General features: G+C 42.3%; 1 protein-coding gene across 1 annotated transcript in view; it reads left to right on the forward strand.

Moving 5' to 3' along the window:
• The window catches only part of LOC124005435 (membrane-associated phosphatidylinositol transfer protein 3-like), a 181,133-nt gene that overhangs the window by 51,118 nt on the left and 106,669 nt on the right, over positions 1–23,346 (forward strand). Inside the window, 2 exon segments of the mRNA XM_046314702.1 lie at positions 19,575–19,645; positions 22,487–22,710. Of these exon segments, the coding sequence (XP_046170658.1) occupies positions 19,575–19,645; positions 22,487–22,710 (295 nt within the window).

Consider the following 23,346-nt stretch of genomic DNA (forward strand, 5'->3'; position numbering starts at 1 on the left):
GATTTGCAAACCCCAGCGATTTATCTGGTCTTAAGTAACTCCCTCTCTCTTGGTTATTTTTTGGTCTTTGAAGATTGACAGGGCTTTTTCCAGAGGCAGATACATGCATGCCTAGTGGAAGCAGCTACTGTAATAGCTCCTCCTACTGTAATAGCCCCTCCTACTGTAATAGCTCCTCCTACTGTAATAGCTCCTCCTACTGTAATAGCTCCTCTGAAAATCCCCTCTCTCCATCACTCCCTTTATTCAGACTGACTATGTTTGACATCAACTGTATTTCATCTTAAATCACATGAATGAAATATTGGTTAGTGTTAAATGTCATTGAATGTGTTTTTCAAATGTAAATAAAGAAATTAAAACTTGATCTGATGCAGACAAGTGATGTGACTAATTAGCTACTTCACTGTACTGCAGACTCATGCAAATTACTGTATTTAATGTAGATTGATGTTTTATTTTGTCTCAGTGCACAGGTAGACATTTTGACAACATTTTGACTGAACCAAGAGCCGTGTTATACTTCAGAAATCCCACAGCCTTGATCGTGAGACACATCAATGGCAGAAATACAGCACAATGCTTTGTTAGTTCAGATTAGAGACTGTGCAACAACAACAGCAGCTCACATCAGATAACTCACTGAGCCACACAGTTACTCAGCCCTGTCTCTAGTCCGAGGCCGCATCCGATATGGCACCCTATTCCCTATGCATTACAAAGGAAATAGGGTAGTTTTTGAGACACAGCTTGAGTGTTTACCCCAACAGCCAATGTAAAACCAGCTGAACTTCTCTATTGGACAAGACAATGGGGAATTAAGAACAAGGGGTCTTAAGCAGGCCTGACAGAGTGGTGATGAAGCAATCACTGGGCCATGCATCATGCCTGCTAGCGTCTTCCTCTCTTTCTCCCGTGCCACAGTCCCTGTGCCCACTTCTCTTGCAAAATATACACATCAAACATCTCCAAACCATGAGGAGGGATGCGGGTTATCAACGTGAACTCTTTAGGGATTGTTTTTTTCCAGAAAAATAGAGGCATTCTTATGCTTTCTGAGAGTTTTTTCCAGAAAAATAGAAGCATTCTTATGCTTTCTGAGAGTTTTTTTCCAGAAAAATAGAGGCATTCTTATGCTTTCTGAGAGTTTTTCCAGAAAAATAGAGTCATTCTTATGCTTTCTGAGAGTTTTTTTCCAGAAAAATAGAGGCATTCTTATGCTTTCTGAGAGTTTTTCCAGAAAAATAGAGGCATTCTTATGCTTTCTGAGAGTTTTTTCGAGAAAAATAGAGGCATTCTTATGCTTTCTGAGAGTTTTTTCCATAAAAATAGAGGCATTCCTATGCTTTCTGAGAGTTGTTTCCATAAAAATAGAGGCATTCTTATGCTTTCTGAGAGTTTTTTCCATAAAAATAGAGGCATTCCTATGTTTTCTGAGAGTTTTTTCGAGACATACACTGTATTACCATCACCAATACTATTTACATCACATTATCGAAACATGATAAATCAAAGGATATGAATCTTGTCAGCACTTAGACCTGACATTAGTGAGCGAGCTTTGAAGTCTGAGGAAGGATCAAAGTCAGATAGTCCACATTTACAGACATTGCAATCTCTTGGTTTTCTCATTGGTTTTCTCTTCTCTAAGGCTTCACTGAGAAACCATTAATTGCCAGCTCAAGGTTTACTGATTGATCTCTGACTGTATTGTACTTAGAGAACATTTCTTGGCTGGCTAAAACATCATCAAATGCAACACCAGGCAGGAAAACATATCTTTCCTTTTTTTATTTTCCATATCCAAATCTTTCCATATCTACAGCAGTGTGCTACAGTAGCTTATCAGGTAAGGATCCTGCATGAGGTCCTGCAGATTGAAGTAGATAGTTTGAATTGCTGGGTTTTTGGGGTCTGGGCGAGGGTGGTGGAATGCCCACCTGTAGAGATGAAAGACCTTCATTTAAAGATGTTCAGTCAAACACTGTTACAAAAAAGTGGGTGTGAAATGTCACTGGTTCTACTTATGGCACTGTACTGTAGTGATCTGTACAGCACCAGAGTGGCCTCATGGTTTGGTCATTCTAGAATGGAACCCATCTCGGCTATTCCATTACAAAAGCTGTTTGAAAGGTTACTGTACATTCTGCAGTATTGTAGTACTGCAGGTAATCTATTGTACCATCATCCAATTTTCATCCTCCATGATTTGACAAACAACATGCCTTTGTTCATGCACTGGACGGTGGGCTGCGTCCCAAAATGTCACCCTATTACCTATAAAGTGCAGTACCTTTAACCAGGGCCCATATAGGGCTCTGCTCAAAGGTAGTGCACTCTATAGGGAATAGGGTGCCATTTGAGTTGCAGACGTGACTTTGATAGGAAAGCAACAGTTGCTGTCATAGCCATCAATGGCTGTACGGTAATGGCTGTAACCACTCCATGTAATTATCCCTGTGATATTGTGTTACACACTCAGCCCCCTTAGTGAATTTGATGGCTGGTCCCTCACGACTTGTAATTGACGCTAATTTAATAGTTTTTTTAAGCTAATTGTGTGTTGGGTAGAACTATGTGTGTTTGCATGGTAGGGAATCCAGACAATCACAGCTTGCAAAGGGAAACCAGCCATGTCGCGGTCACCGACGTCTTGCTCCCAGACAGGCAAAACACCTTCTTCGCTCGCTTTGAGGATAAGACCGTATGTTCTCCGTGGACGACGTGAGTAAGACATTTATGCATGTTAACCCTTGCAAGGCTGCCGGCCCAAACAGCATCCCTAGCCACGTCCTCAGAGCATGCGCAGACCAGCTGGCTGGAGTGTTTACGGACATATTCAATCTCTCCTTATCCCAGTCTGCTGTCCCCACTTGCTTCAAGATGTCCACCATTATTCCTGTCCCCAAGAAAGCGAAGGTAACTGAACTAATTGATTGTCGCCCCATAGCACTCACTTCTGTCATCATGAAGTGCTTGGAGAGGCTAGTTAAGGATCGTATCACCTCCACCTTACCCGACACCCTAGACCCACTGCAATTTGCATACCGCTGGATCCATGGATGATGCAATCACCATCACACTGCACACAGACCTATCCCATCTGGACAAGAAAAATACATTGAATAGAACTCAGCATTCAACACCATAGTACCCTCCAAGTTCACCATTAAGCTCAGGAGCCTGGGTCTGAACCACGCCATGTGCAAGTGGGTCTTGGACTTCCTGATGGGCCACTAGGTGGTGAAGGTAGGCAACAACACCTCCAGTACACTGATCCTCAACATGGGGGTTCCACAAGGGTGTGTGCTCAGCCCCCTCATATACTCACTGTTCACCCATGACTGCGTGGCCACGCATGCCTCCAACTCAATCATCAAGTTTGTAGATGACATAACAGTGGTAGGCCTGATTACCAACAACGGCGAGACAGCCTACAGTGAAGAGACGAGGGCCCTGGCGAAGTGGTGCCAAGAAAATAACCTCTGCCTCATTGTCAACAAAATGAAGGAACTGATCATGGACTTCAGGAGACAGCAGAGGGAGCACCCCCAATCCACATCGACGGGCCGCAGTGGAAAAGGTGAAAAGCTTCAAGTTCCTCGACGTATACATCACTGACATTCTGAAAGGATCCACCCACACAGACCGTGTGTGAAGAAGGTGCAACAGGAGGTTGAAGAAATTCAGCTTGGACCCTAAGACCTTCACATACTTTTACAGATGCATTCTGTTGGGCTGTATCACCACCTGGTACGACAACTGCACCATCCCCATCTGCAGGGCTCTCCAGAGGGTAGTGCAGGCTGCCCAACGCATCACCGGGGGCACACAGCATGCCCTCCAGGATATCTACAGCACCCAGTGTCACAGGAAGGCCAAGAAGATCATCAAGGACCTCAGCCACCTGAGCCACTGCCTGTTCACCATGCTATCACCCAGAAGGCAAGGTTAGTACAGGAGCATCAAATCTGGGACCAAGAGACTGAAAAACAGCTTCCATCTCAAGGCCATCAGACTGTTAAATAGCCATCACTAGCTGGCCTCCATCCAGTACCCAGCCCTGAACTTAGTCACTGTTACTAGCCGGCTACCACCCAGTTACTCAACCCTGCACCTTAGAGGCTACTGCCCTATATACATGGACATGGAACACTGTTCACTTTAATAATGGAACACTGAACTCTTTTATAATGGAACACTGGTCACTTTAATAATGGAACACTGAACTATTTTATAAGGGAACACTGGTCACTTTAATAATGGAACACTGAACTCTTTTATAATGGAACACTGGTCACTTTAATAATGGAACACTGAACTCTTTTATAATGGAACACTGGTCACTTTAATAATGTTTACGTACTGTTTTACCCATTTCATATGTTTTATTTTAATTTTATTTATTTCACCTTTATTTAACCAGGTAGGCTAGTTGAGAACAAGTTCTCATTTACAACTGCGACCTGGCCAAGATTAAGCAAAGCAGTGTGAACTGACAACACAGAGTTACACATGGAGTAAACAATAAACAAGTCAATAACACAGTAGAAAAAAAGAGTCTATATACATTGTGTGCAAAATGCATGAGGAGGTAGGTGAATAATTACAATTTAGCAGATTTACACTGGAGTGATAAATTATCAGATGAACATGTGCAAGTAGAGATACTGGTGTGCAAAAGAGCAGAAAAGTAAATAAATAAAAACATATATATATACTGTATTCTAGTCAAGTCCATCCTATTCAACTATTATTGTACATGTACTATTTCTATCCTACATATTCATCAGATATACTACAAATTGTATTCACATACTGTCCATAATGTCCATACATCCCAAATATCAAATATATACAGTACCAGTCAAAAGTTTGGACACACCTACTCATTCAAAGGTTTATCTTGATTTGTACTATTTTCTACATTGTATAATAATAGTGAAGAGATTAAAACCATGAAATAACACATATGGAATCATGTAGTAACCACAAAAGTGTAAAACACATCAAAATATATTTTAGATTCTTCAAAGTAACCACCCTTTGCCTTGATGACAGCTTTGCACACTCGTGGCATTCTCTCAACCAGCTTCATGAGGTGGAACTTGGAATGCATTTCAATTAACAGGTGTGCCTCGTTAAAAGTTCATTTGTGGAATTTAACGTGTTTGAGACAATCAGTTGTGTTGTGACTAGATAGGGTTGGTATACAGAAGATAAACCTATTTGTTAAAAGACCAGTCTATAAAAGCAAATAAGCAAAGAGAAACAACAGTCCATCATTTATTTAAGACACAAAGGTCAGTCATTCCGGAAAATGACAAAAACATTGAAAGTTTCTTCAAGTGCAGTCGCAAAAAACATCAAGTGCTCTGATGAAACTGGCTCTCATGAGGACCACCACAGGAAAGGAAGACCCAGAGTTACCTCTGCTGCAGAGGATACATTCATTAGAGTTACCAGCCTCAGAAATGGGCAATTAACTGCACCACAGATTACTGCCCAAAATAAATGCTTCACAGAATTCAAGTAACAGACACATCTCAACATCAACTGTTCAGAGGAGACTGCGTGAATCAGGCCATGGTCGAATTGCTGCAAAGAAACCACTACTAAAGGACACCAATAATGAGAAGAGACTTGCTTGGGCCAAGAAACACAAGCAATGGACATTAGACCGGGGGAAATCTGTCCTTTGGTCTGATGAGTCCAAATTTTAGATTTTTGGTTCCAACCACCTTGAGACGCAGAGTAGGTAAACGGATGATCTCCGCATGTGTGGTTCCCACCGTGAAGCATGGAGGAGGAGGTGTGATGGTGTCTGGGTGCTTTGCTGGTTACACTGTCTGTGATATATTTAGAATTCAAGGCACACTTAACCAGCATGGCTACCACAGCATTCTGCAGCGATACGCCATCCCATCTGGTTTGCACTTAGTGGGACTGTCATTTGTTTTTCAACAGGACAATGACCCAAAACACACCTCCAGGCTATTTGACCAAGAAGGAGAGTGTGGAGTGCTGCATCAGATGACTTGCCCTCCACAATCACCCAAACTCAAACCAATTGAGACTGTTTGGGATGAGTTGGACTGCAGAGTGAAGGAAAAGCAGCCAACAAGTGATCAGCATATGTGGAAACTCCTTCAAGACTGTTAGAAAGCATTCCAGGTGACTACCTCCTGAAGCTGGTTGAGAGAATGCCAAGTGTGTGCAAAGCTGTCATCAAGGCAAAGGGTGGCTACTTTGAAAAATCTCAAATGTAGTGTAAAATATATTTTACACTTTTTTTGGTTACTACATGATTCCATACCTATGTTATTTCATAGGTTTAATGTTTTCACTATTATTATACAATATAATAAAAAATTGATTTAATGACTCCAACCTAAGTGTATGTAAACTTCAGACTTAAGCCATTTTGCCACAACTTTGGAAATATGCTTGGGGTCATTGTCCATTTGGAAGTCCAATTTGTGACCAAGCTCAACTTCCTGACTGATGTCTTGAGATGTTGCTTCAATATATCCACATCATTTTCCTTCATTATGATGTATTTTGTGAAGTGCACCAGTCCCTCCTGCAGCAAAGCACCCCCATAACATGATGCTGCCACCCCCATGCTTCACGTTTGGGATGGTGTTCTTCAGCTTAAAAGCATCCCCCTTTTTCCTTCAAACATAATGATGGTCATTAATGCCAAACAGTACAATTTTTGTTTCATCAGACCAGAGGACATTTCTCCAAAAAGTACGATCTTTGTCCCCATGTGCAGTTACAAACCGATTTAAGCTTTTCACACCAAAGAACGTTCATCTCTAGGAGACAGAACGCGTCTCCTTCCTGAGCGGTATGACGGCTGCGTGGTCCCATGGTGTTTATACTTACTGTTGTTTGTACAGATGGTGGAACCTTCAGGCGTTTGGAAATTGCTCCCAAGGATGAACCAGACTTGTGGAGGTCTACAATTTTTTTCTGAGCTCTTCGCTGATTTCTTTTGATTTTCCCATGATGTCAAGCAAAGAGGCACTAAGTTTGAAGGTAGTCCTTGAAATACATCCACAGGTACACCTCCAATGGACTCAAATGATGTCAATTAGCCTGTCAGAAACTTCTAAAGTCATGACATAATTTTCTGGAATTTTCCAATCTGTTTAAAGGCACAGTCAACTTAGTGAATGTAAACTTCTGACCCAGTGTAATTGTGATACAGTGAATTATAAGTGAAATAATCTGACTGTAAACAATTGTTGGAAAAATTACTTGTGTCATCCACCAAGTAGATGTCTTAACCAACTTATCAAAACTATAGTTTGTTAACAAGAAATTTGTGGCGTGGTTGAAAAAAACTATACAGTTTAAGGACAACAAAGTGAAGATATTGGAGTGGCCATCACAAAGCCCTGACCTCAGTCCTATAGAACATTTGTGGGCAGAATTGAAAAAGTGTGTGCGAGTAAGGAGGCCTACAAACCTGACTCAGTAACACCAGCTCTGTCAGGAGGAATTGACCAAAATTCACCCAACTTATTGTTGGAAGCTTGTGGATATCTACCTGAAACATTTGACCCAAGTTAAACCATTTAAAGGCAATGCTACCAAATACTAATTTAGTGTATGTGTAAACCGTCCCCTCGCCCATACCCGGGCGCGAACCAGGGACCTTCTGCACACAACGACAACAGTCACCCTCGAAGCATCGTTACCCATCACTCCACAAAAGCCGCGGCCCTTGCAGAGCAAGGGGAAATACTACTTCAAGGTCTCAGAGCAAGTGACGTAACCGATTGAAACGCTATTTAGTGCACACTGCTAACTAAGCTAGCCGTTTCACATCCGTTACACTCACCCCCCTTTTGACCTTCCTCCTTTTTTTCCGCAGCAACCAGTAATCCGGGTCAACAGCATCAATGTAACAGTATAAATTTAAACCGTCCCCTCGCCCATACCCGGGCGCGAACCAGGGACCTTCTGCACACAACGACAACAGTCACCCACGAAGCGTCGTTACCCATCGCTCCACAAAAGCCGCGGCCCTTGCAGAGCAAGGGGAAATACTACTTCAAGGTCTCAGAGCAAGTGACGTAACCGATTGAAACGCTATTTAGCGCACACCGCTAACTAAGCTAGCCGTTTCACATCCGTTACATATGTAAAATTCTGACCCACTGGGAATGTGATGAAAGAAATAAAAGCTGAAATAAATCATTCTCTCTACTATTATTCTGACATTTTACATTCTTAAAATAAAGTGGTGATCCTAACTGACCTAAGACTGGGCATTATTTTACTAGGATTAAATGTCAGAAATTGTGAAAAACTGAGTTTAAATGTATTTGGTTAAGGTGTATGTACACTTCCAACTTCAACTGTAGTTGTCCTGTTGGAAGGTGAACCTTCACCTCAGTCTGATGTCCTGAGTGATTTTCATCAATGATCTCTCTGTACTTTGCTCTGTTCATCTTTCCCTCGATTCTGACTAGTCTCCCAGTCCCTGCTGCTGAAAAACATCCCCACAGCATGAACAATTTAATACATTTTAGAAAAAGGCTGTAACTTAAACAAAATGTGGAAAAAGTCAAGGGGTCTGAATACTTCCACGGAAGCTTGCACCACTCTACATAGGACCATTCAAGATCCTGAGCCACATCAAACCTATCGTCTCCAGCTTCCCAGGTATGAGGGTCTGTCCATCCTTCCATGTCTTCCGTCTCAAGCTGGTAAGGACTGGTCCCTTCTCTCCCCCACACCTGCCCCTCCATCCCCCTCGACAAGTCGACGGTCGCCCGGCCTACACTCTCCGGCATCTGTTGGAGGCTCGTCGGGTCTGAGGCACCCTGCAGTACGTGGTGGACTGGGAGGGCTACAGCCCCAAGGAGCGGACTTGGGTGCCTGCCCGGGACATCCTGGATCCGGGATTCGTTTGGACCTTCAACCAACTATGTGGTGGTTGCCCTGGCTCAAAGGGGGGGGGGGTACTGTGAAGGTTCCACCTGTCACCAGAGGGCAGCTGAGACCGTCCTAGAGACATTAACGACACTCGGGTGTGTCCTATTTACTCATTATGTTTTCCCTGTTGAAAGAAGTATGTTTGCTGTTGTCCTTTGCTGAAGCTTGAATTATGTGCCGTGTACGTTTGTCTCCTGAGTGAGTTTCCGCGACTTAGTGTTTACCCATTGTAAGTTGCTACTCTCTCTAGTCCTACAGCCTGTAGGTATCTGCTCTCTCTAGCCCTGTCTACTACAGCTAGCTACTCTCTCTAGTCCTACAGCCTGTAGGTACCTGCTCTCTCTAGCCCTGTCTACTACAGCTAGCTACTCTCTCTAGTCCTACAGCCTGTAGGTACCTGCTCTCTCTAGCCCTCTCTACTACAGCTAGCTACTCTCTCTAGTCCTACAGCCTGTAGGTATCTGCTCTCTCTAGCCCTCTCTACTACAGCTAGCTACTCTCTCTAGTCCTACAGCCTGTAGGTATCTGCTCTCTCTAGCCCTCTCTACTACAGCTATCTACTCTCTCTAGTCCTACAGCCTGTAGGTATCTGCTCTCTCTAGCCCTCTCTACTACAGCTAGCTACTCTCTCTAGTCCTACAGCCTGTAGGTATCTGCTCTCTCTAGCCCTGTCTACTACAGCTAGCTACTCTCTCTAGTCCTACAGCCTGTAGGTATCTGCTCTCTCTAGCCCTCTCTACTACAGCTAGCTACTCTCTCTAGTCCTACAGCCTGTAGGTACCTGCTCTCTCTAGCCCTCTCTACTACAGCTAGCTACTCTCTCTAGTCCTACAGCCTGTAGGTATCTGCTCTCTCTAGCCCTCTCTACTACAGCTAGCTACTCTCTCTAGTCCTACAGCCTGTAGGTATCTGCTCTCTCTAGCCCTCTCTACTACAGCTAGCTACTCTCTCTAGTCCTACAGCCTGTAGGTATCTGCTCTCTCTAGCCCTGTCTACTATAGCTAGCTAGCTACTCTCTCTAGTCCTACAGCCTGTAGGTATCTGCTCTCTCTAGCCCTCTCTACTACAGCTAGCTACTCTCTCTAGTCCTACAGCCTGTAGGTATCTGCTCTCTCTAGCCCTCTCTACTACAGCTAGCTACTCTCTCTAGTCCTACCTACAACCTGTAGCTAACTCCTCTCAGACATGCACACAGAGGGAATAGTATCTTCCCCCTCCTCATCTATATTCACCCCATTGCCTCATTCTCACCCCCAGCCAGCCAAGTCATTTTTTTATACGCTGCTAGCCTAGCAGGCACAGTCTCCCTCACACGCTAATTCCCATTTAATTACTTTTTCCCATCTTTGCCTTATTGCAATTTCCTTCTTTCAACAGGAAATCCCCAAAGCATGGGAGCTGGGGAGACAAGGACCTCCTCTGTCTGGAATAATAAAAGGGTGTCAAAAAAGAAAGGCAGAGCAGAGATAATGATAACAAGCGATAGAGTCTATGAAAGAGACAGCTATAGCCGAGACTGTCTGGACTATTGGACTGCCTAATACGTCTGTACACTATACACCTCTCAGTTGGGATGGCGTGTTTGTTGATAACACTCTCCTGTGTGTGTGGTGTGTGTGTAAGTGTGTGTGTGTGTGTGTGTGGGGGGGAGGGGGGTTATCTGCGTGTGTGTAAGTGTGTGTAGCTGTGTGTATGTCTGACAGAATGTGTTGTGAGAAATACATTGTGAAAGCAATGTGAGCAGCTAATCACACCTAAACAACACTTATGTTGTCGTTCAGCTCCAGGTAAAGGAACAGGATATGAAATATACATTTCAAATGCAGTTAGACGTGACTGGTGCTGGTTAACAGCTTTATGACCGGTTATAGATCGTTATAGGTGTTTACTGTTGATTCAAATATGGGCGTGCATGTTGATTTAAATATGTGTAGCAACAGTGTGAGTGTAAAGTCACAGTAGAAGCGGGCAACTATTCCCTGTGTAGTGCACTACATTTGACCAGAGCCCTATGGGATGCAGCCTGAGACTCAGCGTCTATTCATCCTCTGCACTGAGGGGCACATAACAGATAGGTCGGCCCACAGAGCAGCAGCAGCAGCAGCAGCACATGGGTAGGAAGCAGCTATGGCAATCAGGGACACAGATTGGGGTGGTAATGTGTGTGTACACAGCTCTAAATAGGCATATGATTGTGCTTTGCTGTGTATGTGGGTTGGTGCGAGTGTGCATGCTTGTGTGTGTGCGTGCTCATGCTCCAGACACTTGTCCATCTGTGCTTGTGCGTAATGTGCACTCACCGGACAGTTTATTAAGTACACCAACCCGTTCACGAAAATGGTTCGCTCCTACAGACAGTGAGTCACACGGCCGTGGCTTGCTATGTAAAGCAGGCCCTGTTTCCTGTTGCGTCATGCTGATGGCAGAGTCAGGATTTGGCGTAAGCAGCAGCATGGACCAACATCCCTGTTGAACGCTCCCTGTGGAATGTTTCCGAACGTTTCCAAACATTCCTGTATAATCAATTTCCTAAAGAATTCAGTGTGTTCTGGAGGCAGATAGACCCGGTAATAAATGTGTATTCCCTTTAAACTGTCCAGTGAGTGTATATTCTCACCGCGAGGCACTTGTGTGTCCCTGTGTCTGAGTGTTCTGAGTGTTCTGTAATGGTGGTGAGCTGGTAAGTTCCCTGCCTGGTGTGTGTGTACTATACTGAGCTGTAGTGAACAGTAGTGATGGGGGTAGGGGATCGATACAGTTACATATTGGGATATTATTTTTGACGATATATCCTATTGTATCGTTTTGACAATATTGCAATGTTGTTTTTGTTCTAGTTAGCTGTACCGGTACCAAATCTCCAGTATTTGTCTTCATAGCTTGTTCTCCATCTTCTTTTTAAATAAGGAGCTAATTTGTTTTCAGCATATTTATTTCCATGACTGATCAAAACTTGTTTTCTCATGGTTCTCTCTTGTCCCTTTACAGCAGACATATGGAGAGCAATATGTTTGGAACATCGAATCGCAATAAAATCACAGTATCGTGAAAAACAATTATGAAAATCACAATACATAACATATCAGCACCTAAGTATCGTGACATATCATAACTTGAGAGCTGGATGTTAGCATTCCTCCACTGTTCCAGGGCCAGGTCACAGAGGTCACAACTCCATGTCAGATTGTACTGAAAACAATATTTCATTAGGATCAGCGGTCCCAAATGGCACCCTATTCCAAATAGTGCACTACTTTTGACCAGAGTCCTATGGGGGCCCTAGTCAAAAGTAGACAGTGCATACAGGGTGCCATTTCTGATGCAGGCCCAAAATGGCTCGGAACAGTTTCTATGTATCACCCATTTTCCTGATTTGGACCAAGCCAAGTGAATGTTGTTAAAGTGCTTAGTGCTCTACACAAAACAGTGATGGCATGTGGTGAGTGAGTTGTCACATTGAATGAATACATTCCCTCCAGCACTAAGTGTACAGGGGCCTTAGTCGTCAAACATGGCTCACCTTTAAGTGCTGTTCTGGGTAGGTTCTCTCAGGATCTACCTCACCAGTGAGGCCTCTATAAGAGTTAGCCTCACAGTTCACAAGCCCTCAGTCTAAATGGAGCTGACATTACATAGCCCCGTGTGCCAAATTTTTGGAAACATATTTTGAGTGTGTACAACTTTTTCATTGGAAATATGTATTCTGTAAACTCTCTGTGGCCTGACAGCAACTTCACAATATTAGGAGGTTCTCTCTCTCTCTCTCTCCCTCTCTCTCTGCTGCCTCTAAAGCTGATAGAAATCTGTAATTGTGGCAGTAGTTGTAGGAACCAGGGGATAGAGTGTGAGAGAGAGAGAGAGAGAAAGAGAGAGAGAGAGAGAGAGAGAGAGAGAGAGAGAGAGAGAGAGAGAGAGAGAGAGAGAGAGAACTTTGCAAAAGGCAGGGATAGGAGACATGGAAGGACAGCAACATGGTTTAATTTAATTTATGGAGGAATGACATTCTGAGACACAGTGGCTGAGACAGAACGAGACAGAGGGATAAAGAAGCAAATAAACACCCTTCCTCCACTAGCTAGTAGTGACATACTGCCAGTATCCTTCCTCCACCAGCTAGTACTGACATACTGCCAGTATCCTTCCTCCACCATCTAGTACTGACATACTGCCAATATCCTTCCTCCACTAGCTAGTACTGACATACTGCCAATATCCTTCCTCCACTAGCTAGTAGTGACATACTGCCAATATCCTTCCCCCACTAGCTAGTAGTGACATACTGCCAATATCCTTCCTCCACTAGCTAGTAGTGACATACTGCCAGTATCCTTCCTCCACCATCTAGTACTGACATACTGCCAATATCCTTCCTCCACCATCTAGTACTGACATACTGCCAATATCCTTCCTCCACTAGCTAGTAGTGACATACTGCCAATATCCTTCCTCCACTAGCTATTACTGACATACTGCCAATATCCTTCCTCCACTAGCTAGTACTAACATACTGCCAATATCCTTCCTCCACCATCTAGTACTGACATACTGCCAATATCCTTCCCCCACTAGCTAGTAGTGACATACTGCCAATATCCTTCCTCCACTAGCTAGTACTGACATACTGCCATTATCCTTCCTCCACTAGCTAGTACTGACATACTGCCAATATCCTTCCTCCACTAGCTAGTACTGACATACTGCCAGTATCCTTCCTCCACTAGCTAGTACTGACATACTGCCAGTATCCTTCCTCCACTAGCTAGTACTGACATACTGCCAGTATCCTTCCTCCACTAGCTAGTACTGACATACTGCCAGTATCCTTCCTCCACTAGCTAGTACTGACATACTGCCAGTATCCTTCCTCCACTAGCTAGTACTGACATACTGCCAGTATCCTTCCTCCACTAGCTAGTACTGACATACTGCCAATATCCTTCCTCCACTAGCTAGTAGTGACATACTGCCAATATCCTTCCCCCACTAGCTAGTACTGACATTCTGCCAATATCCTTCCTCCACTAGCTAGTACTGACATACTGCCAATATCCTTCCTCCACCATCTAGTACTGACATACTGCCAATATCCTTCCTCCACTAGCTAGTAGTGACATACTGCCAATATCCTTCCTCCACTAGCTAGTACTGACATACTGCCAATATCCTTCCCCCACCAGCTAGTAGTGACATACTGCCAGTATCCTTCCTCCACTAGCTAGTACTGACATACTGCCAATATCCTTCCTCCACTAGCTAGTACTGACATACTGCCAATATCCTTCCTCCACTAGCTAGTACTGACATACTGCCAATATCCTTCCTCCACTAGCTAGTACTGACATACTGCCAATATCCTTCCTCCACTAGCTAGTACTGACATACTGCCAATATCCTTCCTCCACTAGCTAGTACTGACATACTGCCAGTATCCTTCCTCCACCATCTAGTACTGACATACTGCCAATATCCTTCCTCCACTAGCTAGTACTGACATACTGCCAATATCCTTCCTCCACTAGCTAGTAGTGACATACTGCCAATATCCTTCCCCCACTAGCTAGTAGTGACATACTGCCAATATCCTTCCTCCACTAGCTAGTAGTGACATACTGCCAGTATCCTTCCTCCACCATCTAGTACTGACATACTGCCAATATCCTTCCTCCACCATCTAGTACTGACATACTGCCAATATCCTTCCTCCACTAGCTAGTAGTGACATACTGCCAATATCCTTCCTCCACTAGCTATTACTGACATACTGCCAATATCCTTCCTCCACTAGCTAGTACTAACATACTGCCAATATCCTTCCTCCACCATCTAGTACTGACATACTGCCAATATCCTTCCCCCACTAGCTAGTAGTGACATACTGCCAATATCCTTCCTCCACTAGCTAGTACTGACATACTGCCATTATCCTTCCTCCACTAGCTAGTACTGACATACTGCCAATATCCTTCCTCCACTAGCTAGTACTGACATACTGCCAATATCCTTCCTCCACTAGCTAGTACTGACATACTGCCAGTATCCTTCCTCCACTAGCTAGTACTGACATACTGCCAGTATCCTTCCTCCACTAGCTAGTACTGACATACTGCCAGTATCCTTCCTCCACTAGCTAGTACTGACATACTGCCAGTATCCTTCCTCCACTAGCTAGTACTGACATACTGCCAGTATCCTTCCTCCACTAGCTAGTACTGACATACTGCCAGTATCCTTCCTCCACTAGCTAGTACTGACATACTGCCAATATCCTTCCTCCACTAGCTAGTAGTGACATACTGCCAATATCCTTCCCCCACTAGCTAGTACTGACATTCTGCCAATATCCTTCCTCCACTAGCTAGTACTGACATACTGCCAATATCCTTCCTCCACCATCTAGTACTGACATACTGCCAATATCCTTCCTCCACTAGCTAGTAGTGACATACTGCCAATATCCTTCCTCCACTAGCTAGTACTGACATACTGCCAATATCCTTCCCCCACCAGCTAGTAGTGACATACTGCCAGTATCCTTCCTCCACTAGCTAGTACTGACATACTGCCAATATCCTTCCTCCACTAGCTAGTACTGACATACTGCCAATATCCTTCCTCCACTAGCTAGTACTGACATACTGCCAATATCCTTCCTCCACTAGCTAGTAGTGACATACTGCCAATATCCTTCCCCCACTAGCTAGTAGTGACATACTGCCAATATCCTTCCTCCACTAGCTAGTAGTGACATACTGCCAGTATCCTTCCTCCACCATCTAGTACTGACATACTGCCAATATCCTTCCTCCACCATCTAGTACTGACATACTGCCAATATCCTTCCTCCACTAGCTAGTAGTGACATACTGCCAATATCCTTCCTCCACTAGCTATTACTGACATACTGCCAATATCCTTCCTCCACTAGCTAGTACTAACATACTGCCAATATCCTTCCTCCACCATCTAGTACTGACATACTGCCAATATCCTTCCCCCACTAGCTAGTAGTGACATACTGCCAATATCCTTCCTCCACTAGCTAGTACTGACATACTGCCATTATCCTTCCTCCACTAGCTAGTACTGACATACTGCCAATATCCTTCCTCCACTAGCTAGTACTGACATACTGCCAATATCCTTCCTCCACTAGCTAGTACTGACATACTGCCAGTATCCTTCCTCCACTAGCTAGTACTGACATACTGCCAGTATCCTTCCTCCACTAGCTAGTACTGACATACTGCCAGTATCCTTCCTCCACTAGCTAGTACTGACATACTGCCAGTATCCTTCCTCCACTAGCTAGTACTGACATACTGCCAGTATCCTTCCTCCACTAGCTAGTACTGACATACTGCCAGTATCCTTCCTCCACTAGCTAGTACTGACATACTGCCAATATCCTTCCTCCACTAGCTAGTAGTGACATACTGCCAATATCCTTCCCCCACTAGCTAGTACTGACATTCTGCCAATATCCTTCCTCCACTAGCTAGTACTGACATACTGCCAATATCCTTCCTCCACCATCTAGTACTGACATACTGCCAATATCCTTCCTCCACTAGCTAGTAGTGACATACTGCCAATATCCTTCCTCCACTAGCTAGTACTGACATACTGCCAATATCCTTCCCCCACCAGCTAGTAGTGACATACTGCCAGTATCCTTCCTCCACTAGCTAGTACTGACATACTGCCAATATCCTTCCTCCACTAGCTAGTACTGACATACTGCCAATATCCTTCCTCCACTAGCTAGTACTGACATACTGCCAATATCCTTCCTCCACTAGCTAGTACTGACATACTGCCAATATCCTTCCTCCACTAGCTAGTAGTGACATACTGCCAATATCCTTCCTCCACTAGCTAGTACTGACATACTGCCAATATCCTTCCTCCACTAGCTAGTACTGACATACTGCCAATATCCTTCCTCCACTAGCTAGTACTGACATACTGCCAATATCCTTCCTCCACTAGCTAGTACTGACATACTGCCAATATCCTTCCTCCACTAGCTAGTACTGACATACTGCCAATATCCTTCCTCCACTAGCTAGTAGTGACATACTGCCAATATCCTTCCTCCACTAGCTAGTACTGACATACTGCCAATATCCTTCCTCCACTAGCTAGTACTGACATACTGCCAATATCCTTCCTCCACTAGCTAGTACTGACATACTGCCAATATCCTTCCCCCACTAGCTAGTAGTGACATACTGCCAATATACTTCCCCCACCAGCTAGTACTGACATACTGCCAGTACCCTTCCTCTGTCTGTCTGTCTGTCTGTCTGTCTGTCTGTCTGTCTGTCTGTCTGTCTGTCTGTCTGTCTGTCTCTGTCTGTCTCTCTCTGTCTGTCTCTCTCTGTCTGTCTCTCTGTCTCTCTCTGTCTGCCTCTCTCTGTCTGTCTGTCTGTCTGTCTGTCTGTCTGTCTGTCTGTCTGTCTGTCTGTCTGTCTGTCTGTCTGTCTGTCTGTCTGTCTGTCTGTCTGTCTGTCTGTCTGTCTGTCTGTCTGTCTGTCTGTCTGTCTCTGTCTCTGTCTGTCTCTCTGTCTGTCTCTCTGTCTCTCTCTGTCTGCCTCTCTCTGTGTCTGTCTGCCTCTCTCTGTGTCTGTCTGCCCCTCTCTCTGTCTGTCTGCCTCTCTGTCTGTCTGTCTCTGTCTGTCTGCCTCTCTCTCTGTCTGTCTGCCTCTATCTCTGTCTGTCTGTCTCTCTCTCTCTGCCTCAAAATCTCTTAGATATTCAATTATACTGAAAATTGTTATTTGTTTATAGTTTACTCACACTATTAAATAATAAACTAAGATTGGTTATGATTATCCTATAAAACACTATTTATTATACAGCATTTTACCAAATGCAAAAATTCCACATTTAGTACTCGCAAACAAACCAAATGTCCAATTTGTTCCTGCTCTATTACATGACTCAAGAGGCTGAAACTGAAGTGAGTGTGATGGCTTTGAGAGTGTGGTTGAGATGTTGTATAGGTGACAAAAGACATATTGCTTCTGAGTCCTGGCACCCTTTGCTCCTGACTTGGAGGAGTCTAGGAGAGGGCTTTCTGAGCAAATTCATTCGTTTAGGTTAGAGACAGCCAGTGAGCCTATGTGCCTCTGAGACTTGTAATGCACATATTGGCAGAACATGAGAGAGGGACGCCGCTGTGAAAGAAAGTGAGGGAGAGATAATAAGAAAGGTAAAAAGTCAAAGAAAGAGGGAGGGAGAGTTAGAACCTGGATGGATTCCCTGCCGTTTGCTAGGCTGCCCAGCTGCAGGAGAGGCTTACCGAGGGCCACGGGAGACTGCTTTTCACCACTCAGCTTCCCTGTCACAAATAGAATTACATCAATGCACTTCAAAATTATACAAAAATATCTTATTTATAGTAAAGTAGGCTTCTGTCTGTCTACGACCAGCTGTGCTTGTATGTAGACTTCACTGCTGATTACACACAGGCTCCCCTGTCTACCATGGCTCTATTTTAGCAGAACTTTCAGGGTTGTGAGTTGGGTTCACTCAACCCATTTTTTTTACTCTATGTTACAACTCCTGAATAATTGAGTGGTTTGTTTTGGTTGCAATTATCTAATATTACGTAAGAAGCAAATAGGCTTCATTGTAAATATGCAGAGAACCTCTGATCACACATTTATTTTAAATGTATGACTAATCTTGTACTGTGCTCCCTGTACCTGTCCAATAAATTAAAACACCAGCTCTCATTGTTATTCCACCTCCCACTTACAAAGATACTTCTCCATTGATTTGCTGTGGCTAACATTTTGACCAGAATAGTGCAGTGCCAGGCAGACAGACAGTGTAGGGCAGGCTGTGGGCTGACAGGCTGTGAGTGTGTGACAGCCTCCCCTGGCAAACGCTGCCAGGGGGAGAACAGATAAACAAGCAGGAAGTAAAGCACAGAGCTGAGAGAGAGAGAGAGAGAGAGAGAGAGAGAGAGAGAGAGAGAGAGAGAGAGAGAGAGAGAGAGAGACAGAGAGAGAGAGAGAGAGAGAGAGAGAGAGAGAGAGAGAGAGAGAGAGAGAGAGAGAGAGAGAGAGAGAGAGAGAGAGAGAGAGAGAGAGAGAGAGAGAGAGAGAGAGAGAGAGAGAGAGAGAGAGAGAGAGAGAGAGAGAGAGAGAGAGAGAGAGAGACAGAGAGACAGAGACAGAGACAGAGACAGAGACAGAGACAGAGACAGAGACAGAGACAGAGACAGAGACAGAGAGTATTGAGAGTCAGTATTGACTTTTCCAGAGTATGTGCTTATGAGATTTGAGCTTAAGGGCATACAATATTTTGGGCTCATCTCTCAGATATGGAAGGAATAAAGAGAAAAGTTGAGGCTTTAGTTATACTGAAATTGGTTAGCTCCTGGGATCAATAATAATTGAAGTGTGAAGTGGCTCATGTATTGAGTTTTCTCTCTCTCTCCATTGTCTCTCCCTCTTTCTCTCCTTTCTATATTTCTCTCACTCTTTCACTCTCTCTTCCCCCTACCCTCTCTCCTTTCTGTATCTCTCTCTCTTCCTCCCTCTTTCTCTATCTACAATTCTGTCTTTAATTATCTCTCTCTCTCTCCCTCTCTCCCTATTTTAAATCTGTAGGGAGCCTGTATCGCCTGGGGCGTCCTCGATGTGTCCCTCAGAGCAGCATCGACGGGTTAGAGGACATGGAGGTAGGAGAATCACAATACACTCTGATAAATAAATGACCAGTATAACTACCCTACACTCCGTCTGTTCATGAGGTGTCTGTCTATTATCTATGAATGAGGTCTCTCTATTATCTATAGTATATATGAATGAGGTCTCTCTATTATCTATAGTATATATGAATGAGGTGTCTCTATTATCTATAGTATATATGAATGAGGTCTCTCTATTATCTATAGTATATATGAATGAGGTGTCTCTATTATCTATAGTATATATGAATGAGGTCTCTCTATTATCTATAGTATATATGAATGAGGTCTCTCTATTATCTATAGTATATATGAATGAGGTGTCTCTATTATCTATAGTATATATGAATGAGGTCTCTCTATTATCTATAGTATATATGAATGAGGTCTCTCTATTATCTATAGTATATATGAATGAGGTGTCTCTATTATCTATAGTATATATGAATGAGGTGTCTCTATTATCTATAGTATATATGAATGAGGTGTCTCTATTATCTATAGTATATATGAATGAGGTCTCTCTATTATCTATAGTATATATGAATGAGGTGTCTCTATTATCTATAGTATATATGAATGAGGTGTCTCTATTATCTATAGTATATATGAATGAGGTCTCTCTATTATCTATAGTATATATGAATGAGTGTCTCTATTATCTATAGTATATATGAATGAGGTCTCTCTATTATCTATAGTATATATGAATGAGGTGTCTCTATTATCTATAGTATATATGAATGAGGTCTCTCTATTATCTATAGTATATATGAATGAGGTCTCTATTATCTATAGTATATATGAATGAGGTGTCTATTATCTATAGTATATATGAATGAGGTGTCTCTATTATCTATAGTATATATGAATGAGGTGTCTCTATTATCTATAGTATATATGAATGAGGTGTCTATTATCTATAGTATATATGAATGAGGTGTCTCTATTATCTATAGTATATATGAATGAGGTCTCTCTATTATCTATAGTATATATGAATGAGGTGTCTCTATTATCTATAGTATATATGAATGAGGTGTCTATTATCTATAGTATATATGAATGAGGTGTCTCTATTATCTATAGTATATATGAATGAGGTGTCTCTATTATCTATAGTATATATGAATGAGGTGTCTCTATTATCTATAGTATATATGAATGAGGTGTCTGTCTATTATCTATAGTATATATGAATGAGGTGTCTCTATTATCTATAGTATATATGAATGAGGTGTCTCTATTATCTATAGTATATATGAATGAGGTCTCTCTATTATCTATAGTATATATGAATGAGTGTCTCTATTATCTATAGTATATATGAATGAGGTGTCTCTATTATCTATAGTATATATGAATGAGGTCTCTCTATTATCTATAGTATATATGAATGAGGTGTCTCTATTATCTATAGTATATATGAATGAGGTCTCTCTATTATCTATAGTATATATGAATGAGGTCTCTATTATCTATAGTATATATGAATGAGGTGTCTCTATAACTATAGTATATATGAATGAGGTGTCTCTATTATCTATAGTATATATGAATGAGGTGTCTCTATTATCTATAGTATATATGAATGAGGTCTCTCTATTATCTATAGTATATATGAATGAGGTCTCTCTATTATCTATAGTATATATGAATGAGGTCTCTCTATTATCTATAGTATATATGAATGAGGTGTCTCTATTATCTATAGTATATATGAATGAGGTCTCTCTATTATCTATAGTATATATGAATGAGGTCTCTATTATCTATAGTATATATGAATGAGGTGTCTCTATAACTATAGTATATATGAATGAGGTGTCTCTATTATCTATAGTATATATGAATGAGGTGTCTCTATTATCTATAGTATATATGAATGAGGTCTCTCTATTATCTATAGTATATATGAATGAGGTGTCTCTATTATCTATAGTATATATGAATGAGGTGTCTATTATCTATAGTATATATGAATGAGGTGTCTCTATTATCTATAGTATATATGAATGAGGTGTCTCTATTATCTATAGTATATATGAATGAGGTGTCTCTATTATCTATAGTATATATGAATGAGGTGTCTGTCTATTATCTATAGTATATATGAATGAGGTGTCTCTATTATCTATAGTATATATGAATGAGGTGTCTCTATTATCTATAGTATATATGAATGAGGTCTCTCTATTATCTATAGTATATATGAATGAGGTGTCTCTATTATCTATAGTATATATGAATGAGGTGTCTCTATTATCTATAGTATATATGAATGAGGTCTCTCTATTATCTATAGTATATATGAATGAGGTGTCTCTATTATCTATAGTATATATGAATGAGGTCTCTCTATTATCTATAGTATATATGAATGAGGTCTCTATTATCTATAGTATATATGAATGAGGTGTCTCTATAACTATAGTATATATGAATGAGGTGTCTCTATTATCTATAGTATATATGAATGAGGTGTCTCTATTATCTATAGTATATATGAATGAGGTGTCTCTATTATCTATAGTATATATGAATGAGGTGTCTCTATTATCTATAGTATATATGAATGAGGTCTCTCTATTATCTATAGTATATATGAATGAGGTCTCTCTATTATCTATAGTATATATGAATGAGGTCTCTCTATTATCTATAGTATATATGAATGAGGTCTCTATTATCTATAGTGTATATGAATGCAGGTTCAGGAGTCTTGTCTTATACCACTAACCCACTTCTCCCTCCTCTCCCCTCACATCCTCCTCATCCTCACCTCTTTTCTTACTCTTCTTTGGTCATTCCTTCTTCTCCTCCACTCGGCAGAAGACCCAGTGTAAGACCCACGTGTTGCTGCTGGTGATGCATGGTGGGAACATCCTGGATACGGCAGGGGGAGACCCTGGCACCAAGGCTGGCGATGCCACCACGCTGTCCTCTGTGCTGGAGAAGGTGGCCCGGGCACACTTCCAGGCCGCAGCAGAACATGTGATGATCAAGCTAGTGGCCTGCCCGGCTGTGTGTGCCGAGGCCTTCTCCCTCGTCTCCAAGTGAGTCAATCACACAACACGTCAAGGGGAGGAAAAATATTGACTTTCTTAATATTTCTTTATTTTTAGCATTATGATTTTAGCTTTCTGTTTGGCATTGAAGTGCAGTTTGTATTGGCCTTTCATCCATTTCAGATTGCCTCAGCGCTGCCTCCCGTCGCTGAGCTGAATAGCTGAAGCACAGTGGAGAGTCATGATTGCTTTATAGCAGTAATAACTTGTGATATGTGGGATATATTTGATAGCATTTCCATTGAGGTGAATTCACCACCCAGCAGCGATTTGCCAGCGATTTAGTCTGACAGTCAGAATGACACTACACCGTTTAGACATGTTTGTCATTTTTAAGGAGGCATAGCAGAATACCCAAGTGACCATTTCCAGTTCACACAAATTGGTCTCAGGAATCAAATGAGTCAACAGCGACGTCGGGCCAGAGATAACAGGCTGCCAATTCTGTTGAAGGTTAAATTGGAAAATATATATAGAGCAGGCAGCCGTTAAACAGATGTTGGGATGATAATTAGCATGCCACTGACATTTCCCAGGCTTTCAAGGCATTTGGAAAATTAAACTCATAACCTTGTTTCTTGCTCAGTGTTTTTAATTGATCTACCATAGAAGCCACCTGAAGAC

This window comes from Oncorhynchus gorbuscha, linkage group LG19 (genome assembly GCF_021184085.1).
Source record: "Oncorhynchus gorbuscha isolate QuinsamMale2020 ecotype Even-year linkage group LG19, OgorEven_v1.0, whole genome shotgun sequence".
In the NCBI taxonomy this organism is placed as follows: domain Eukaryota; kingdom Metazoa; phylum Chordata; class Actinopteri; order Salmoniformes; family Salmonidae; genus Oncorhynchus; species Oncorhynchus gorbuscha.